At 40.5% G+C, this 23,136-nt stretch overlaps 1 protein-coding gene across 1 annotated transcript in view; it reads left to right on the top strand.

Annotated features, from left to right (window-relative positions):
- WDR19 (WD repeat domain 19) overlaps nt 1–23,136 on the top strand; it is a 3,663,919-nt gene that overhangs the window by 72,337 nt on the left and 3,568,446 nt on the right. The window contains exons 2-3 of the mRNA XM_044062937.1: nt 3,106–3,197; nt 3,432–3,497. Coding sequence (XP_043918872.1) covers nt 3,106–3,197; nt 3,432–3,497 — 158 coding nt within the window. The remainder of the gene's footprint in view (nt 1–3,105; nt 3,198–3,431; nt 3,498–23,136) is intronic.

The following is a 23,136-nucleotide window of genomic DNA, read 5'->3' as shown; positions in this document are numbered from 1 at the left end:
CTACCTGCATCCTTCGCAAATCCTCAAAACAAGGGAAAAAGAATTCTTCATTGTCCAGACTTCACAGACTACTCGGGTCTTGCCTAGAAAAGATACAAGCAGTTGGACAGATTTTTTCCGGTATTTTGTCTCTTGCAGGAAAGAAAATTGACTAATCTGTTTCCAAACAAACTATTTGTTAGTGTATCTGTAATGCAATTCCCTTCTCTTTATACAAATCGTAGCAAACAGCTTTCAGGGATTGTTAAAGTCCGCTCTACCAGAGCAGTGCTACTTCAGGCTTTTATGCAAAATATATACTCGAAAGGCATTGTTGAACCTGTCACTTGATTCCCAGTTCATCCCTTTACTAAATACTATAAACTGAGTATTCAGACCAGAGCAAGAACTGGGTTTGCTAAGGCTGGACTTTTATGGCATCCTAAATTCAGTGGGACTACCCATTCCTCCACCCAATCTGACCAAGCTTCGGCAGTCATACCAGATGTTAATACTGCAACAGTGACCTAATGAAGAACACAGTACACTTGTGTAGGTAACCTACCACAATGGTAAGTTGAAATCGATCACTGTTTCAGTACCAGTACCCTTTCTCCATCCTCTCTAGAAGTATTCTATTCAAGTTTTACCTTTTGGCTGGGGTGGGGTATTTCCTAATATCTTTCCTCCCCTTTTCTAAACTTCCTTTGTTCTCAGAATTCGGTCTGATTTTAATATTAGTATATCAGGGTTCACACACTACTTTACAAAGTTAGTCCTTTGTCTGTTTTAATTATTTTCAAGGCAAGGAAGCTCCGAAAATGGCACAGATGAACACACCTCATACCAGCACACTGGCTGGTACCTAGAGTGGATGTATTCTTACAGGGGAAGGATCATGAGTTTAGTATAGGGTGTCTGAATGGACGGGACATTTGTGGAAAGTCTCAGATGTTAAGACTACTGCAACAGGGAGCTACTAGAACATCTACAATTGATAATTTATCTACACAGTTGTATTTTTTTAATTAGTTTTCTACTTTTTGTATCTGGTATTGCTGTCACTGACATTGGGGTTTGTTGGCATTTTGTATCACTCAGTAGCAGCTGTATATAACACTTTTCAATTATAGCATTGTAAACCGGTTTGTAGAATTGCCAGGGTAGCACAGTGACCCAAAGGCTAGCATTGTCACCTCTCAGCAAGAGGTCCTCCGATTTGATTCTCATCTGGGGTGCCTTCTGTGTGGAGTCTGCATTTCCTCCTTGTGTTAACATGGGGTATGTCTGGGTGCTCTGGTTTTCTCCCACATTCTAAAGACATTCAGTATTCACAGTTCAGTACTAGGCAGTCAATCGGAAGACAATAACATGCCTAGCCAATAACCAGGCAGTGCCCAGAGATGAGACCCAACTCCATACCTTGTGTCTGTTAGGTAAAGACCTTAACCATTATGCAGTAGGTAGATTGGATACTCTAAACTGGACGTAAGTGTGAGCCCATATGTGTAGTATGGAAGAACAGCCATGGCAGGGCTAGCCACCTGACTATGTGAACATTGGCTCAAGATGATGGTCACTGTTGATGTGACACCCCAACCCTATGTGCAAAAATGGGAAAATGAGTATTATGGATGGAGAGATTACATATTGTGTTATACATTTTTATTTTCTCTCATAGATACATAAAATTATATAATAAAGCACTTTTCTTGTACAGTGCAATCCTAGAAGTGCAGTTTCTAAAAACAAGATCAAGAAGAGCTCTCATTTCAGTTTAGAATTCATACTCAACCAGCTGTAAGTCATGGTGACTAAAGATGAACATCCACTTACATGTTGCTGATCTTAGTAGTGCCATATAGTTTTGCAGGCACTACCAATGGAATTCATATTTCCTTTTACTTAGCTGAAGCTGTAATTCACAAGGTGATGTGTTAGGTACTGCATTAGGGTCTCTATCATTTCAGCGAAAAATCAATTAATCAAACTGCATTTTCAGTGCATTTACATCGAACATGCCATTTGTCAAACTGTTCATACTGAGATCGTGGTACAGTGAGGATTGGGAAATTTGCCCTTTCCCCACTGTAGTGCAATCTCAGAGTTGGTATTTATGATTAGTGGAGGGGGTGGGGTGGGGCACAGGCCCCCACATGAGGGGAATTCTATGAATGCATTTCCAATGAAATGCCATTCGTTGAAGTGACAGTTTGCTGAAGTGATATATAGACCCGCTGCACTACCTTTCAACCCTTTGCGTTTACAGGATACTTATTGTAGGTAACCATTTGAAATGTCAGGACCTGCTATAGTGAGTCACAAAATACAGAGACTGAATGGCCAAATGAATAGGCTTTCATATACCAAGTCCAGGATGACATTTCTCAGAGTATTCCCTTTTCTTCAAGTTGGTATGTATAAGATCGGGGGCTGGGGGGGGGGGGATTTCCAAGATTCTCCTTTCTGTGTTTTAAGCCTTTTTTGGCCTGACATTTCAAAAGGAACCCCTTAATTTGAGCCTGAGAACAACAGGACATCATTTTGCAGCTCATCTGAGTCTCACTGAGTTGATTTACTTAAGTTAATCTAGAAACTTTCCTCGTTGGCAGTATTTAAAGTAGTTTTTGTGTTTACACTGTACAGCTTTGTGTGATGCATCCGTTGTCTTTAAAAAGTCTTTTTACTAGTTGTCTGAAATCAACCTTTACAATTTTATTAGAGCAAGCTATTGCTTCTTGTATCACACTAATGCTCTAGTGATTGTCTGGGAAAGTGTGAGGTTCGGAAGCCTTAGGAGAAAGTTTTGGGCGCAACACAGACATGTAGAACATAGTGACTGATAAGACCTCTTGGCTCAATGTCTTTGTCCTTTACATAGTGGATATGATGACATTAGAATCTTGATTTTTTTTTTTTAAGATAATATAGTGTCTGTTCCATGCTACAATAAATTTCTCTGTTTATTTCATTAACTTGGCATTTTCTTGCAAATAAATCCTCTTATGGAATTGAAAATGCTGGCACTCAGCTATGTATAGACATGCAAGGACTCCCTTCTTTCATTCTTGATTCTTAAATGAATTCTGAGACTGTATAATGCAGTGTACCTCCCTTTCTTTTCAGCGTGTGTTCAGCTTAACAGAAAAAGCAGTGCTTGCTGTTCCTGTCCAATACAGCTGGCAGAAGACATTGGGAAACTACCTTGCTGTAGTAGGGTAAGTTACTAAACAAATTGTAATAGAATCTGAAAAGTGAATTTACAAGTAATTAAATCATCTGCAAGAGTAATGGTATTTTATTTAAAATTGAAATAGTTACGCACACATTCATACTTATTTATTATCGTAAGGCCTTTAGTTTTAATGTCACAGAAGAACTTTCTTAGGAAAAGCATTACAGAATGATGTATTTTCATATACTGAGATTTATTTGATTTGTTATGTTAACAGGTTTGACCATACTGTAAAAATCTTTGATCGCCATGGCCAAAAAAGAGATGAAATTAATCTACCCAGGTGAGTACCAACATTAAAACTATTATTAGTTTGAGGTGTAAGAGGTATAAATGAGTTTAAAAAAGTATTTATTAAACAGTGAAGACCATTTTAATTTTATGGGCTAGATTAAAAAAACACAAAACGCTTTGAAGGCATTGTGCTGAGATGTTTTTCCTGCTCCATTCTATGTATAGAGCCATCTTGCCCGTATAATGCTGCCCATAGAGGGCTGTAGTCGAGAAACCCATTGCAGTACACTCTCCATGAGCATTGTCAAAAAACAATGACTGCAAGCTGGGCGCTGTCTTAAATTCCCCTAGTGATGTGCACATCTTCCAAGAGGGCCTTACGCAAACTAATGACTGGTGCCAGAAGCATGGCCTCAAACTGAATCCCAAGAAATGCATCATTATCCCCTTTGGGGAAAATTATGTCCCCACTAATTATCACATTAATTACAATGTACTAAGCACACAAACAGTCATGAGGGACTTGGGCACCCAAGTTGATAGCAACCTGACTTTTGACCACCACATTGCCTCCATTGTACAGAAGGCTTTCTATATGGCCCACCTCATAAGTAACGGTATTTCGTCCAGGAACAAGGAGGTCATAACATCCCTGAACTCCTCCCTTGTTAAACCCATTATAGAATACTGTGCCCCCTTCGGTATGTACCTTGCCAAGCACATGCAGCAGCTGGAGAGACCACAGAGGTTCCTGACCAGGAAAATCCAGGGTCTCAAACACCTATCCTATACAGATAGGCTAAAAGCCCTGTCCCTCTACTCATTCTCGTAGAGACTGCTCAGAGGTGACCTGTATCTGGCGTACAAGGCTCTCTCAAACCCAGCCTTGATGGAGTTGCTGCATATCTGTAAGTCAAACTCCACTTGTGCAACCCGCACGCAAGGCCTTAACCTTGTCTGAGACATTACTAGAACTTGTTGGCAGGATAGATTTGTGTCCCAAAGACTCCCCCCATCTGTGGAATAGACTCCCTGTCCATGTCAAGCAGAGTACCTCACTAGCACTCTTTAAGAGGAACCTGGACGACTGGATGGGAAACAGAAAGTACACCCCTGGGATCCCACCTGTGGCCCTGCTGGACAGGGGAAACAGCTGCTGACTTTGTAGGAATATGGACAAAATTCTTGGATAGGCTTATAAGGGCCTCCGGGCCAATAGCCTAGTATCATCCTATGATTAAGTCACACTGTTGTGAATTGGTAACATGATTCAACATTTAATGTTTATGAACAGCATTATTTACGTTTTCATGCTGATTTTTTTTGGAAGGACATGAGTGCAGTCAGATGTATGCACTAAGTACAATGCATGAAAAGCTTCTTGATCTACCCAAAACTTTTAGAGAAGAGCTAAGAAGACTTTATTTTCTAGCCATTTGAAATTTATATGTTGAATCTTGCATAAGACATAGAAGGATGCCCCAGAAGCAGTCTGCATAACTGATATCCTGGACCACAGCAGTTGAATATGCATAATAGGCATAATTTGAGGCAAATATGAAGCTTACAGATCTAACCTAGAAAGCTGGTCCACCCTAAGCTTATTTGTTTTATTATTTGTACACATATAATATGGAAACAAGCAAGCCTTCTTTCAGAATTGCACAGGTTACAAAAAGTATTCGAAGCTCAGGGCAGTACATTACCCTGAACATCAGTTCTTGTACAGTCCAGCCCCACATATGCTTTGCTAGGCATGTATATAATTTACCCTGAATATAATTAATATTTGCTTGGGCCACTTGTATTATTTTTCATCCATGATTTGTGGTATTTTTAATGTGATGGTGATGCAATGACTATTGTATAATTGTGTGTAACATTATTTGATAGATTGTAATTACTCTATGGTTTTCAGTTATAATTTTGTAGAATCTGTTCTTTTAATTGAACAACAGCATAGTTATACCAATAAAACAGAGTCTTAATCTTAATTTGAGAGATGGTATTACAGCCCTTTATAATAGTAAATCTCTTTTGTTACCTTAGCCCATTTATTATCAGTACAAAACTTCACCATACATATCCCATTTCCTCTTGGATCATTTCTGTCAGCTGGCTAATACTATTGCGCTAGTTTTATTTATTTATTTATTTTTTATCTTTATTATTTCTACATCTTTCTCTGGTAGTATAAGTTAGGGCTCCCCCAGTCTCCTCCTAGGAAGTGTGTGCTGTTCACATTCTAAAGGCACACCACCATCCCAGAATGCTAGTCTCTTCTGATCTACACACTGGATGGCAAATTCAAGTGCTCACAGCTGCCCTATTCAGAGGATAGGTTGACCAGGGCAGTCTACAGTCTATGTATGTTCACATAATACTCATCTAACATACTGGGTCTTTTTGAGGTTAACCATAACACTATCGCTGTTCTATACTGGTTATTTCCAACTGTGTATTGCAAAAGGATGGCATACAGAAGTTTCTTGGACATAGCCCAGTACATTTATACACTTTTTATTAATTTAATTATAAGCCACAATCGGTTAACAAGTAGAAGTGTATTTCAGGTACAATTTACGTGCAAGTTCACCTTAAAATACTCAATACTTAATAACAACTTCAATTGAAATATAAATACTAATCCAAGCTATCTACTGCTGCACAATACAGGCATAGAACCATGTAAGACAGTTCTAACTTACATTCCTGTACTTTAAATTTTGTCCCTTCCCCTGCAGTATTTTGCTTTAAATATAATTTTACATTGTAATGCTATAAAGGGAACTTCTCTCAGCAAATACCTTAATAATACTTGGTCTATTCTTGTAATAAAAAGCATGGAGAAAGATTTACCTAACTAATAGTTTTTTTGTCCCCAATACTAAGTTTCCTGGGCCTGGTGCAGACACTGTACTAGTATCTTCTCTGGGGTTTTATCTTACCCCAATACTTCCAGCATGCTTTGTGCCATTCATAAACAACTTTCCATCTGATGCTCACCATTTATACATCTCTGTCTTTTTCTCTTTGATAATATTAGTTAGGGATCCCCCAGGCTCATCCTAAGAACTGTATGCCGCTCATGTTAAGTGTATTGCTGGTCTTGATCTAATATTTTGAGACAAACATCTATGCGATTTTCTTTCTCCCTAAATTTTTTAGGGAAGCATAGTAAACCCAGCTGCAACTGTTTTTTTTTTTACATTAATTTAACTATGTTGGAGTGATTGCATTGAGTTGGTCAAGTTAAGTCTTTTTGAATCTGCTTGTTTTACTATGAACTGACTTAACTGCATTGATGATGTCTCACTGTTTGCTATATATCTTTTTCATTACCATAGCACTGTAATTTTGACTGTTTGGAAAGCAGCTATTAATCAGAAGAGCTTTTGCTTAATTCAGTCCGCTGATGTGGGACTAATGGTCTCTGCAGAACACTAGTGCATGGTGAAACCACAACATGCAGTATTTATTTGGCATTCTTTTATTGGCACCTCAGTATTAGCTGCATTTCTTAAAGTTTAAGTTATTTCTAGTTCTACAGTCTGCCTAGTGTTTTAGCATTAATACAGTGTAACCTGAGTTTTACATAAAAACAATGAATGGATAAGATTTGTCTCTGTATGTAATGCTTGCACATGATAAAAACTTGTGGCTAGTACTATACTGGCATTCTTTTTCATTTAGGGTCCTGTGCGAGTGAAAGTTAAGTAAAAGATAACAGTACCTGGTATTGAGACATTGTCTGCTTGTTAGTAAAACTTGATTGCATAATTTTACGTGCACAGTCTTGGGCGAATGTCTCAATACCAGTTATTTTTTACTTACCTTTCAGTTTCTGTTTGTTAATAAAGCTTGATAGCATAATAGAATAGAGTCTGGGTGTTAAATTCATATTTTAAATGTGTAAGTGACTGTGTTTGTGTGGAGTGCTCGCGTATAGTAAACACCAGTGAGTAGTCATTCAGCCTCTTACTTTTGTGAAATAAATTGCATCTTATGTTTAATTGAGTAATGCTTGCTCATAGCGAATTATAATATTTATGTTTAACTGGTGTTCCATGTGGTATGTGGTAGGTACCATCATTCTTCTAGTACTTTTATAAGTTGATATGGCAAAAGTGTCTTTCTATCCCCACAACTGATTTCTGCGCTGTGGAATCTGAATATGATTTAGAGATTATATAGCCATCCTAGCTCAGTCTAAAGGATTGTTAAGAGATAACTTGTATTGCCTTCCAAATTTTACATTTCATGATAGCCTTCTGAATCTCCTGTTATCCTTTACTTTTCTGTTGGCTTTACTTTTTATTGCCATCTGTATATATCTTTCCTCCTTTACTCAATCTGTTTAATATTAAATCCATAGGTTCTAAAGGCATACCACCCTGTTAGAACTCTAGTCTCTTGATCTGCATGCTGGATGGCGAAAGTAACGCAATACAGAAAAACTCAAGTCCTCATGGCTGCGCCATTCACAGGATAACTAGACCAGGACAGTCTGCATTCTATGTATGTTCACATAATACTCCGTTAATATACTTACTCGTTTTGAGATTAACTATAATGCTATCGCTGTTCTATACTGGTTATTGCCAACTGTGTATTGTAAAGGGTGGCATACATAGGTTTCGTGGATGTAACCAAATAAATTGATGCACTTTATTAAAGTCACAGTCTGTTAATAAGCAGAAGTGTATTTCGGGTACAGATTCTGTTTAAGTTCACCTTAAAATACTCAGTACCTAATAACAACTTAGCTTGAATTAGTATTTATATTTCAATTTATCTATTGCACATAACAGACGTAGAACCACATAAGACAGTTCTAACTTACTTTCCTATACTTTAACATTTTGTCTCTTCCCCTGCAATATTTTACAGGGGGGAGGTTGGCATAATAGATAAGGTGTTTACCTTACAGACACAAGGTGCAGGGTTTGAGTCTCATGGAGGGTAACTGGCTAGGCTTAAATGGCCCACAAGGGCACTTAGTCTAGCACTAAAACTATGATCCTAAACTATGAACTAACTTTAAATATTTTACACAATGATGTTATAATGGGAAATTCTGACAGCAAATACCTTAGTAATACTTGGTCTATTCTTGTAGTAAAAAGCACGGAAAAAGATTTACCTTACTGATACTTTTTTTTTTTTCCTCCTCCAGTACTTCGTTTCCTGGGCCTGATGTATCTCACTCCGTTCGTCATCACTGCTCTCAGGCTCCCCTACCCACCCCCCTCTATATCTGAATTTAAGTTCTGCAAACTTTTCCCACTGTACCTCATTATCCAGTCCCATAATCTCATTACCCTAATGAGTAACCACGCCCACTAAACTCACATATAGTCTCAGGCTGCAGTAATTACTTCCTACAGTCTAGTCTCACTCCCATTTCTTCTAAATCTTTTCAATCCCCACTTCCATAAATTTTTATCCTAACTATTGTCATACATTCTCTTTAAAGTACCACATATACTATGAGTACTTCACGTTTAAATTAATTGATTATATATATACAGATTTGGATGAGGAAGAGGGTTCCCCCCGATCACCCTCTGACAGTGTTTCATTCAAAGACATCATGGAGATCCTGCATCAGAGAGGTGGGTGGTCTTCCCTTAAATCCAACCCTGACAAGTCTGTATTCCTGAAGGCGTTTGTCACAGGGCCTTCTACATCTTGGGTGTCACCCCTGTAGACCCTTTGGTAGATCTCATCTCCTGCAGGGCATGGAAGGAACCGGATATGGTTGAGCCCATTCCTAAGCACCTGGAGAAGGTACTTTGTTCCCCTTCGGACAGGCCAGATTGGTCTAAGGTTTTCCCTGGTTGATGCCATGGTGGTTTCAGTGGCCTTTGAAGGGTCCACTTTATTTGGACCTACTTCTCCTGATATTCTTACCCAGAGCGAGAAAGACAGGAAGACCTTGTCTACCATCGGGATCTGCTTCTCTGCTCCAGAATGGACCTATTCTAGGAACCAGCGTGGGGTTAATAATTTGTTTGTTTCCAAAGTCTCAAGGCTCTTCCCAGGATGTTCATGGTCAACCTTTCCCCAGGGGCAGAGGGGGAAATGACAGATGCCATCCACGTGGCAGAGGGAATCCAAGGAATCAAGGGTTTCAAGATTCATTCTTGGGCGGACACTTTCAGCAATCCTGAATGATTGCCTGACTGCTCCACTCTGGAGGCAGTTGGGGGCATGTCTCCATCTCTTTGGACCCAACAGCCTGGGAGTCCATTACAAACGATTGTTGGGTGCTTCAGATTATATCCAGATGTTATTCCATTCCACCACTCCGAAGAAAAACCTCCTGGTTGTTCCACCCGGCCAGCGGGAGGCAACAGCTATAGAATTCGCCAGGGTGCTTGAAAAACGAGTCATCCAGACCGTCCCTTCAGACCAGTCCAGATTTGTTATTTATTCCAGGTTCTTTTTGGTGCCAAAGAAATTGAGGGACTTCAGACCCATTCTGGATCTTTCTACCCTGAACCTGTCCATTGCCAAAATGAAGTTTCAGATAGTCACTCTACAGTCCATTCTGCCATTTCTGCAGAACAATGACTGGATGTACTCGGTGGACCTTCAGGATGCGTACTATCACATAAAAATGCACAGGCGCTTCAGAAGGTTTCTTCACTTCTGGCTGGGAGACAGTCACTTCCAATTCAGAGTACTCCCCTTTGGACTCACCACAGCCTCCCCGGGTGTTTACCAAAGTGATGGCAGTAGTGGCAGCTCACTTGAGACTGCAGGGGTTCCAGGTCTTTCCTTACCTGGACGATTGGCTCCTCTCCACTCCCACCAGGCATCGACATCTTCAAGCCAGGGATTACCTCCTTCTCCTAGCACCTTTCCTGGGAATAAAAATCAGTATGGCCAATTCAAACTTGGAACCTGTTCACATGTTAGATTTAATTGGCATTCAGTTGAACATGATACAGAGAAGGGTGTTTCTGCCTCCAGAAAGGTTACATCTGATGTTGTAAATCTTTGTTCATTAATTACTATTAGGACCTTGGTTCCATCCTCTGAACCGATATGGCCGTTTCCAAGCTTGCACCAGCCAAATACTCTCAGCTAAGACCTACCCATAATACCCCTCTCCTAGTTACTCCAGATTTCGTTTTCCGCATTCCTAGTCAGATGTACTAGCCATCTCTCTCAAAGCTAAGCAGAAAATTACTAATTTTAAGACAGTTTCTCTTCAAAATTGTTTATTTTTTAGTCAAGTTAGCTTTTTCTCACTGTCGCCTATAACCTAGTTCTGTTCCCTACCCTTTACCTTGGTAATTTAATTTCTACCATTATTGATACTGTTCCTCTCTCCTGCCTTTAACAGGCTCTTCTTTACCACTTGTGGTATTTTGTAAATACCATCTCTGGTATTCTCTCCTTTTTTCTCTCCCTTATTTTGTTTTTTCTATAGGATAGCCTTGTTGCCTTACTATGTCAGACAAAGCTAAGTTGGGGTTTAAACAGTGTGACAAGTGTGGACATAAGATGCCTAACTCGGATACATATGCTCGTTGTGTCTACTGTTTGGGCATGGATCATATTAAAGCTGACTGACATTTGTACTAGGTTTAGTAATTGTACACTAGCAGAACGTAAAAATAAACTTATTTTAAAAGGTTTACTCAAGACACCTTTTTCAGAGTCTCTATTTGGGTCGGACGTCTCTCCCCCTCCAAGACCAAAAAACATAAGGAAAAAAGGAGTCACTCTGTTCCTGCATCTCCGTCAGTTATGGAACTGAGTCGGCTCTGTGCTTCGCCGGCGCCCTTGGGGCAGACCTTTTTGGCACCAGGCTCTGTGTCTTCTCCCTCAGTGCCTTTCATGATATTCACCCCTATTTCGGTTCCAACCTCGGCACCACTGACTTCGATGCATTCCTTGGATCTGACATTGGCTCCGATGACTGTACCTGCTTCGGCACCATCCCTGGCCACGGTGCCGACAGTTTCTTTGGCTCCATCGGCTCCAAAACTTGAATACCTGCCAAGGACAAGATACTCTGTAACGTACGACCCTTTTTTGGGGCAGAGGTTTAGCCCCTTTCTAGAATGACCTGATTCTCCTTCAGCAGCCTCCTTTAGATCCATCTGAATTAGATCTAGTGCAGGTTGTGGACCAGCTTCTGCGAGCTAGGGGATTGCCCATTCCAGCCTGACCTTCCACCCCCCTTGGCTCTGAATCTTTTACTACATCTTCCCCTGTTTATCCTCCTCCAGCCTCTACCCAGATCCCGGAGATCTCGGTACAGATGTCCACTCCGGTGCATACTGTCTCGGCTCCGACAGCAGTGTTTCCCCATCTGCACTGACAACCCTTGCTGCATCGGCCAGTGCTCTCTTGGAGCAGTGCTTGGACCCGTTTGTAACTTGGTACCTAGCCCGGCGCCTGTTTTTTCGCTGACGCTGTCTTATCTGCATGGCTGCGATGGCTTCCAGTTCTCTCAGAACTCCTCACCTGGAGGTGGGCTCCCCAGGGCGGGGTGTGACCTTGGTTCCAAGGTTGTCCCTCCCAGTTCCAGGCTCCCATCCCTCCTCGGGTGGACCTGCTGTCCAGGAGGTGGAGAGGGTCTTTCACTCCGAAGGTTCGCAGTCAGCACCAATGACATCAGTAACAGAACCCCCCCCCCTAGCATGCACCTCTCCCAACCCTCTATTTCAGGACCCCGGGCATGGAAGTTAGAAGAACCCCCTTTGAAAGGAACCCCTTTGCCGGAGTCCTCCTCAGAAGATCCCACTGGGGAGCCACCCCAGAAGAAATGGTGCAAAAGGAAGCACCTTGATTCCCCTGAGGAATCTATCACGAAGACACTGATTGTGATGAGGAGGAAGGGTCCCCATGGTCTCCCCAGATGACGTCTCATTCGGAGACATTCTCGAAATCCTCAAGCAGCGGGGAGACTGGAAGTCCTCTAACCCTTCTTCTGAGGAATCTGTGTTCTTGCAGGCCTTCCGTGCCAGGCCATCTACTTCATGGGTGACTCCACCGGCAGATGACCTTGTTAAACTCATTGTGCAGCATGCTTGGAGGGCCCTAGACAATGTAGAACCTGTTCCCCGGAGGCCAGACAAAATTTTATGTACACTTGAAGACCAGCCCCACTGGTCCAAGCAGTTTGCAGTTGATTCTGTGGTCATGGCGGTGGCCACTAAGAGGGAACTGGCATAAGATAGTTCCACTGTCCAGCCTCCAAACAGCGAGTCCCGGACCATGGGCAGACTAGGGAAGCGGACCTATACTTCAACGACCTTCGCAATTCGGTTGCTGAACTATCTGACACATTTTACTCTGCTCCAAAGAGACTCAATTTCCGAAATGTCTTCCTCTTTGGTGGGGGTGTTGCCTGATGAGGTGCGTGATACCGTCACCTCACAGCTAACTACCCTTGAATCCATCTCAAACTCCTCTATGCGTTTGATAACTCACACCACCGAGGAGGCAGCTCGAGCTGCCACGTCAGGCATTGTCATGAGACGTAATGTTTGGATGTGGTTGTGTGACTTCGCAGACCCCTTTAAATCTTCCTTCGTCAATGCACCTGTCGACAAATCGCACCTATCGACAAATCTGCTCTTTTTGGACCCAAAGTACGAGACACACTTGCACGTAGTGAGAAAGACAGAAAGACATTGTTTGCTGTGGACATATGCTTTTCCAATCCCCAGAGGTCCTACAACAGGAACCAGAAGGGAGGAAAAATGTGGTTCAAGAAATCCCAAGGATCTTTTCTTGACACTCGTGGTGAACAATCCCCTGGGGCAGAGGGGGCAACTCATATGGAAGATGCCCATTTCAGGGCAGAGGGGGTTTGCGTAACCAGGGCGCTAGAGATTCTTTCTCCGGCAGACCCTACCTGCGCTCCTGAGCAGCAGCCCGAGTGCTTTCCTCTGGAAGCAGTCAGGGGTCATTTTTCTCTGTATCTACCAGCCTGGCATCTTATTACTACCGATGTTTGGGTGTAGAGAATAATATTCAGAGGTTACCAAATGCCATTCGATTTAACTCCCAGACCCGTCAAATGAATCCTTGATGTACCACCCAATCAGAGGGCATAAGCAGCCTTAGAAATAGAAAAGCTAAGAAAAAGAGTCATCCAACCAGTCCCACCAGACCAGACAGAATCCGGGTTTTACTCGAGGTTCTTTTTAGTGCCAAAAAAGACTGGACTGGAGACCAATCCTGGATCTCAGCCTATTGAACAAATTTATCAAACCTCAAAAATTCTGAATGGTCATGGTACAGTACATTCTTCCCTTCCTAGGGAGGGACAACTGAAGGTGCTCCATAGACCTCCAGGATGCGTACTGCCACATAAAGATTGATCACCGCTCCCGGAGGTTTCTTCGCTTCCGGCAGGGAGCAAATAAAATACCAGTTCAGGGCACTGCCATTCGGTCTCTCGACAGCCCCCCTTGAGTGTTCACCAAATGTATGGCAGTAGTGGTAGCTCATCTTTGACTACAAGGATTCCAGGTGTTTCTGTATCTAGACGATTGGCTCCTTACCTCTCCGACCAGGAATCTCCTAGTCCACAGCCTCTCTTACACTCAAGGTCTCACTCTCCACTTGGGGATTACAATCAACAAGGACAAATCTCAAATGTCCTCAACGAAGACACTGGAATTTATTGGAGCGGTCTTCTTGACAACATCCTGTCAAGCTTCTCTCCCCCCTCACAGGCTTTTGAAAATAAGACACCAAATCCAAGACCTTCTTCCTCAGACCTATGCACCAACACATCTTGTACTGCAACACTTAGGTTCCATGGCAGCTGCCATTACATTGGTACCACTGGCGAGACTGCAGATGAACATTCTGCAGTGGCTCCTTTCCGCACAATGGTTGTTGCTAGCTCACCCACTCGACTACATCATACGTCTTACAAACTGTTGCAAGGAAGAAATGTTATTGTGAATGAAGCCACAAACGAATCTTTGGTGGTGACCATTCTGTCTTTCCCAGCCCATGGCTACGGTGACCATGGACGCTTCCCTGTTAGGGTGGGGGGGGCATTTCCAGGGAAAGATTGTCCAAGGCACCTGGTCCCCCTTGGAGGCCAATTTGCACATAAATGTCCTGGAATTGAGGGCAGTTCTCTTAGCGTTGCAAGTGTTCCATCCACCCCTAACCTCTGGGACCATTGCAATTCATTCAGACAACATGTCAGTTGTCTGGTATATCAACAAGCAAGGCAGAACCAGGTCTTAGCCCCTGTGTCAGGAAGACATGAGGATTTGGCACTGGGCGATAGCTTCCAGCCGCTTCCTTATAGCAATGCACATGCCCAGGAGTTCCAACCTTATTGTGGGCAATCTGAGCAGGAACATCCTGATGCCTCACGAGTGGTCCCTCAACCCTGTAACAGTGGATCGGATCTTCCAACACTGGGGCAAGCCTTGCTGCGACCTATTTGCTTCCCCCTTAAACTACAAATGCAGAAGCTACTTTGCCCTGATCCCCCCTCAGGGGGAACCACCGAGGGACGCTATAATGCACAATTGGCCCCCGGTCTTCTGTATGCCTTTCCCCCATTTCCCCTTATTCCAACATTTCTCCAGGAAGCTCAGCGGTTGAGAAGCAAAGTGATCCTCATTGCCCTCTACTGGCCCCATCAAGTCTGGTTCCCGTTTCTATGGCCTCATCTGATTCACAAACCCTGGATCATGGATCATTCCCAAGACCTGTTATCTCATCCTCTGGGACTGATTCATCCGAACCTGCACAGTCTCAGGCTCACAGCTTGGTTCCTCCACTTCCAATGATTGCCAGGCTGCCTGACATCCCATCTCCTGTTCGTGAAATTCTTCTGGCTTCACACAAACCTTCCACCAGGAAAGTTTATTCTAGTAAATGGACTAGGTTCTCTATTTGGGCCAAAGATAAGAACTTTGACCCTTTCCCTATGCCTGTTTAAAAGATCCTGCAATACCTGACTACTCTTACATGCAGGAGCCTCAGCATCAATGATCACTGTACATTTAGCAGCTATCGCCAATTTTCATAATGGTCTTGATAAGTTTTCAGTTATGTCACTCTTCCTATGCAAGACCTTTTTGAAAGGAGTATTACATGTTAAACCTACAGTCAAGCCTCCCTTTGAACCCTGGGACTTGACTTTGGTACTTCAGTCTCTCACAGGTTCTCCTTTCGAGCCCTTTGATTCATGTGATTTAAAATTTTTGTCATGGAAAGCCTTACTTCTAGTAGCACTTACCTCAGCGAGAAGAGTATCTGAGCTGCAGGCCTTGAGTGTCAAGAAACCTTACTTAATCTTCCACACGGATAGGTTGTCCCTTCGTACTGACCCTTCTTTCTTGCCCAAGGTCATTTCTGTTTTTTTTCCATTAACCAATCTATTGACCTGCCGGTTTTCTTCCCTCAGCATTCTAATAGAGGGGAGTACCTTTTGTACACTCTTGATGTGCATTGGCAGCTTCATTGTTATTTGGACAGGACTAAATCTTTCAGGAAAACAGATCAATTGTTTGTGGCCTTTGCAGGACCCAGATTGGGTAAAACCTGTTTCCAAAGTGACTTTATCCTCCTGGCTTAGAAACGTCATTACATTTATCTACCAACAGAATAATCTATCCCTACCTTCCAGAATAAAGGCTCATTCTACCAGATCTGTGACTACTTCTGTAGCATTTCATTCCAGAGCCCCTATGGATGATATCTGTGCAGCAGCCACTTCGGTTGTACTTTTATTTGGATAGAACCAAAACTTTTTGACAGTCTGATCAACTTTTCGTATCCCTTTTTAAGCCCCGTTTGGGAAAACCTATTTCTAAGGTCACTCTTGCCCGTTGGAATTCCAGCTGCATTTCTACAGCTTACTGTTCCAAAGGTTTGATTCTACCTGGCCCTGTCCAGGCACATTCTAGTAGATCAGTGTCTACTTCTTCGGCCTTTTGGTCCAGGGTTCCTATTGATGACATTTGTTTGGTTGGCACTTGGTCCTCTTCGCATACGTTTATCTCCTATTACAAATTGGACATTCTCTCCAGGCGTAGGGCTTCCTTTAGCTCTGCCATGCTTTGGAACATCCTTCCATGAGGGCCTCCCAAGGTTATTGTAGCTATGGAGTCTGTCCCCTAGGTCGAAGACCAAATGAAAAGCAACAACTTCAGATAAAGAAGTTGTTGCTTTTCATTTGGTCTTCAACCTGTGGGACAGACTCCAAGGTTATTGTAGCTATGGAGTCTGTCCCATAGGTTGAAAACCAAATGAAAAGCAACAACATCAGATAAAGAAGTTATGGACTTATCGTAATGTTCCATCTGAGTTGTTGCTTTTTCATTTGTCTTTAACCATTTCTCCCTCCTTCCCCCTGCCTTTGGGTTATGTTGTGAACTGGACAGATACAGGCGCAGGCTTCTTCTTAGTCTGGGTTGAGTCTGGTGTGTGTCTATCCCTTCAGTGGTCAGGGGTTACGTTTTTTATTTTTTTTCTGCTGTTGGTTGGATGGTGTTGTCCTGCAACAAACTCGATCTGAGGGGAAGAGGGAGAGCAGGGCATTGTGGGTAGGGGAGGAAGCTAGGATTTTAGCTCCAATGCTGGAGTATACAGCAGAGTCAGATCTGTGCCAGATCTGAGTCCCATAGGTTGAAGACAAATGAAAAGCAACAACTCCGATGGAACATTATGGTAAGTACATAACTTCTTTTTTTGTTTGGCCTGCATACCAAAGGGGAGACCTACAGTCACATCCAATAATATACACCCCCCGGAGTTTTGTTTGTCCCACATACCAAAGGGGAGACCTACAATCACATTCAGTAATATACTCCACCCCCTCGGACTAGCAACAAAACATATCATTTGCAACAAACTTTCTCCCATTAATAGTAATTCTAGTAAGATTTTTAACTTTGCACATACTTTACAATGTCCACAAGCAAACATACCTTTAGAATCTGCAAATATAACCCATTGCTTATGAACAAAAGTCAGAATTTCTCTCATTATTATACCTCTCGTAGGAAAAATTAATATGCTTAGGAAAAAGTTTTCCTACTACTTCATTACTAACTAGATGCCACAAATCCCAAATGATGTTCTCCAAACTTTGTGAGAAGGGAGAATGCCTTGAAACAAAAATAACCTATCTTTACTTTTTACCATACTCTTATCAACATCCCCATTATATCGTCCTACATCTTGTATGTTCATCTTTTACCTTCCAAAAATTATTTTTTTTAGCCCTATTAATTTGTGCTAGTGTATAACCATGAACTTTAAGTCTGTTTTCAACCTCATTTAACTCTTTTTCTCTTAGAGTTTCATTCAGTGTATTCTTAAAAATTATCCTAAATTCACCATAGAGTAATGCAACTAGTAAATGCACTGGGTGCATATTAGTGGCATAAAGAAAATGATTTACTGCAGTTTCCTTTCTAAAAGGTTTATATCTAACATGTTTCCCTATCTCCACATATAATGTGACATCTAGAAAATTAATGGACTTCTTTAACTCATAGGAATGTTGTCCATGGGGGTTATTATTCAGTACTTCCAAAAATTTGTGCTCTCCACCCCTACAAACAAGTCATCTGTATACCTCTTAAATAAACCCATGCGTTCAGAAAAAAATTCTGCAGGATACAAAAACTTCCTTTCAGAATCTCCCATATATAAAATGGCATAAGTCTGGGCAAAAGATTTCCCATAGCTGTATCCTTCACCTGCAAAAAAGCGTAATCTTCATAATAAAAATAATTGTGGGTAAAAAAAAAATTCCAAAAGAGAAATCAGAAAAAGAATGTACGGAGTCCCACCCCAAGATATTTTCTACTGCTTCACGTCCCCATTTATGTTGCATATTTGTATACAATGAATTTATATCCACCGTCCTCCAATAAAATCATCTTGCCACGTAAGTCCTTCTAAACTGTGTAATAGTTGAGTATTACTTACATGGGCAGGTATTATACTTAACCATTTCTTAGGTTGAGAATTCAAAAAATGCTTACTTTCTGTAAGTAGGAAGTCGTATTAATTTTCTAGATGTCACATTATATGTGGAGAAAGGGAAAAATATTAAATGTAAACCTTTTAGAAAGGAAACTGCAGTAAATAATTTTCTTTATGCCCCTAGTATGCACACTCAGCATTTACTGGATGCATACCCTATGGTGAATTTAGGAGACTTTTTAATAATACATCAGACGAAACTCTACGAGAAAAAGAGCTAAATGACGTTGAAAATAGACTTAAAGTTCGAGGTTATACACTAGCACAAATTAATAGGGCCAAAAAACACTTTTGGAAGGTAAAAGATGAACATACATGATATAGGGCGATATAATGGGGGCATTGATAAGAGGAAGGTAAGAAGTACAGATAGGTTATTTTTTGTTTTAATGTATTCTGCCTTCTTACAAATTTTGGAGAACACCCTTAGTGATTTGTGGCATCTAGTTAGTAATGATGGAGTGGCAGGAAAACTTTTAACTAAACATATTACTTTCTCCTATGGGAAATATAATAATTTGAGAGAAATTCTGACCCTTGTTCATAAGTAACAGGTTATATTTTCAGATTCTAAGGGTACATTTGCTTGAGGACATTGTAAAGTATGTTCCAAAGTTAAAAATCTTACTGGATCTAAGATTAAAGCGAGAAAGTTTGTTGCTAATGATAGGTTTTGTTGTGAGCCTGGGGAAGGTCGTCTATATTATTAGATGCGATTGTAGGTCTTCCCTTTGATGTGTGGGCTAAACAAATTGTAAGTTTAAAATTCGTATTTGGCAGCATTTGGGTGTTATTAGTAACCAAAATTTAAAGTCTGGTAGCAGATTATTTTAGTAAAGAACACAGGAGATCAGATGATGGCTTCTTTTTTAGTGTGTTGGCACAACAATATTTTTTTCTAGAGAGGGTGATTTTGTAAGTAAATTAAATGTTTTGGAAATGAAAATGATATTAAATTATAGAAATGTATCCTCTCAACGTTTAAATTAGAAGTTAATATGTATTTTTAACTGTATTTAATTTATTAAGTTATGTTTAAAGAATTTTGAAATAATTTTGTATTTAAATGTTTGCTTGTTTAAAGTGAGTGATTGTTTGTTTGATTTTAAATGGGTTCCTACCTGTATAAAAGCAGTTAATTAAAGTTTGATGTCATATCCTGTGAAGGCGAATGGCCAAAATAACCAGATTGGTATTAAAGGTGGATGCTTACTGAGCAGCTTGGATTCTTTTTTTTTTTTTTCTGTAATATAATTAAGGCAGATAGGAGCCACAAAAAAACTGATGGCATAGCACTGCTTTACCCCAACTCATACAATATTATCCCTTATTCTAATCCTATTTCACAGTTCTCTAATGTAGAAATTATTATCTCCTTTTTAAAGATAAATAAAACTAAAAGCTTATGTGTTACAGTAATATATATACCTCCTAGCCATAATATTCCAGTTCTAGAAGATATCCTTTCCTGGATCTCTTAATACCATCAGAAATGAAACTGTCATCCTAGGAGATGTTAATATTAACTGGCAGAACCTTACCTCCATATTCCCATCCTGTAACATAAAGTTCTTTAGATTCATCCAACTCATCACCACTCCAACTAGATTTAACAGTGGATCTTGACCATAGGACCTAGTAAAATTATTAAGGCTAGCAGTCTCCCTGATATGCTAAGTGACCAGCTTCCTGCTGATGTCCATAGAACAACTTCTCTCCTATATAAGGAACATCAGTACAAATCAATGCAAAACCTCTGTAACTTTGACCAACTGGCTGAACTGGACTATGCTAAAAACATTACCTTTAGATGAAGCAGTTACTGATTTTAATACAATTTTAGACACCCTCAAACACTGTTGCTCCCCTTCGCATAAAAAGAATCAAAACCAACCATGCTGCATGGCCGTCTATTCCAACAAAACCATTAATGATTAATGGGGACAAAACATGGAAACAATAGCTAAAAAAATTAAAACCTCCTCAGACCTGCTAACGTGTAGGCAGCTCTGTAACCAGTTCAAAAAGCAAGTAATCAAAGATAAAAATGATTACTATATAAAAACTACAAACAAATCATAAAAAAATCCCAAGAAATTCTGGTCTTCTGTTACTTCACTGCTTAACCCTGGAAAAAAAGCAATCCTAGTCCACATCCAGATAAAAACCCTCACACAAATTGCCAGTGTATTCCACACACTCTTTATTGAAAGAATATCTAACATCACTACAAGTTTGTCCCGTCACCCCTGTTCTTCTCTTCTCATAAATTGCAACAAGCCCAATGCACCTTTGTCTCAGTGTACCCCTATGCACTCTCCTTCCACTCCTCTGTCTTTCAACTCACCACAAGCATTTCCTGTAACTCCCATTACCTTCATACTTCAGCCTGCTTCAATTAATACTGTAAGAAGACTACTTTATAAACTCAAACCTTCTTACATATTTGCTGACAACTTCCCTGCGGAATATTTAAAACTAGCTGCCGAAGCTATTGTATACTCTGTTAGCATACTTATTAACAGATCCATCCAAGAATCCTGTGTCTCAGTACTCTTAATGTCTTTCATTATACCTATCCATTAAGGAGGTAACTCTATTCATATTTCCAGTTACCATCCTATTACTGTCCAGTCTCCTATTTCAAAGCTTCTTGGAAAGTGTGTCCACACACAATTTCTAGGCTATCTTCTTAGTAATCCACTACTAACATCAACACAATGTGAATTCAGACCAGCTCACAGTACTACTACTACTGCCTTACTATCATTTATGGACACTGTTAGTAAAGCAAGAGACTCCAGAAGACTTGTTTCTTCTCAATTTCTTCACTTATCCAAGGCCTTTTACACTGTTTCTTATCTTTCACATCTACAACAGCTAACTAATCTTGGTCTCTCTTTCTCTTCTGTCAAATAATACTGTAACTACTTATCAGACAGGCAACAGGCAGTAAAATAAAATAGCAAGATTCCATCTCCCCATATCAATATCACAAGAGTCCCCAAGGCTCTATACTCTGTTCTCTCCTGTTTAATATTTTTATAAATAATTTTCATATTCCCTCCTATCGGAGCTCACTCGTACAATATGCTGATGACTCCGCTATTATCTGCTCTTCCAATACTTTGCCTTGCCTCCAACAAATTACTCAAGATGCCTTAACCTCTATTGAGATTTAGCTTACTAACAATCATGTACTATGTAACCCTCAAAAACAAATAAGCTTTTTTTCATTCCCAAAACATTTCTTATAAATAAAGCCCAATTCACAATACTGTCCCTTAATAACAATTACAATTGAAGTAGTTCCTCATACTAAACTACCAGGAGTAACAGTAGATGAAAACCTTAAATCTGATCTGCATGTCCAAAGTAGCATTAAAAACACATCAGAAACTTGGAATTCTCTACCACCACAAACAATTCCTAAATGTATCTACTAAACACAGTTTTGTTATCACCTGTCTGTTACCCTCACTTTTGTATGGTGCTCCAGTACTTACTAATATACAAACTACTTTAAAAACATAGCTGGAAATGTGTTACAACAAAACTGCTGAATTTGCTACCAATGGAGTATATTCTACTTCTCACTGTACAGCTCTGCACTCTCTCAACTGGCTGAACTCCCACAACACCTTACCTGCCTTCAGCTTATAAAAGTTTATAAAATCATCCATAAATCTATGGCCTGCCTTGCCTTCAACTCAGTGTTTCCCAAATATTTACCCAAGCGATCCCTTAGATCAGAGAACAAACAACTTCTTACTGAGCATAGACCCTCCATATCTGCCATTCAAAGTCTGTAGTCTTTCTCCTTAACCATAGTCTGGAACTGTCTACCCTTAACGATCAGAGTCATCCAAAATCTTTCATACTTTAAACTTGCACAAAAAGGAAGGCCTGGATCTGCTCCTGCTGTAATCCTGGCTAAAGACATACTTCTCTTCCTCTCCTAGCCTTTCTTCCATCTATTTTCAAACTTTACCACATACCCTTGTTACTTATTTGCTGTCCCTTCCCTATGGCAATACTACAACTGACTGTTCCCTTTCCTGTGTGGCTTCCTTCCTTCCTTAGTAACTGTTACTGCTATTTCTTCCTACATAAAGCTAGCTTCTCATGAATATTTTATTTGTAAAGCGGTGATCGTTTTCTTCAATACAAATGCCTGTTCTTGTTCATCTTATGCATTGTACCACTCCAGGTCTCTCATTAAATCTGTGTGTCCTGTCATTAATGTTTCAGCAATTTTTTAATGTAAATACTATGCAATAAGCATGTATCTCGTTCAGTTTTCTTTTTACATTGCATTTTTTCTTTTATATTGTTTTTCAGTCATATTACGTTGCTTGCAATAATATTTGAAACCGTGCTCATTGGATGTTTTTGTATAGTATTGGAGCTTTTCTCCTTGGGCCTTCACTGAGAATGAGCATATTTCAGGCCCACTTGGACTTTCCCAGTAAACAAATATCAATAAATAAGTAAAATCATTAACACCATGAGTTGACGTATATATTACTAAGAAAAGAAAGCAAGCTGTATTAGCAGTTTCCATTATTATTATGCAGTATACATGTATTTTCCTTTTAGCATTTTTCATTTACTCCATCTTTCTTTAAAATTGTTGCCTTCCCTTTAACCTCACTTCTTCTCCTCACCATTACTATGCATGTATTTTT

Source organism: Protopterus annectens, chromosome 2.part1 (assembly GCF_019279795.1).
Source record: "Protopterus annectens isolate FY-2018-M chromosome 2.part1, PAN1.0, whole genome shotgun sequence".
Lineage (NCBI taxonomy): Eukaryota > Metazoa > Chordata > Ceratodontiformes > Protopteridae > Protopterus > Protopterus annectens.
Note: the sequence above shows the minus strand (reverse complement) of the source record. Positions and strands in the feature narration are given on the sequence as shown.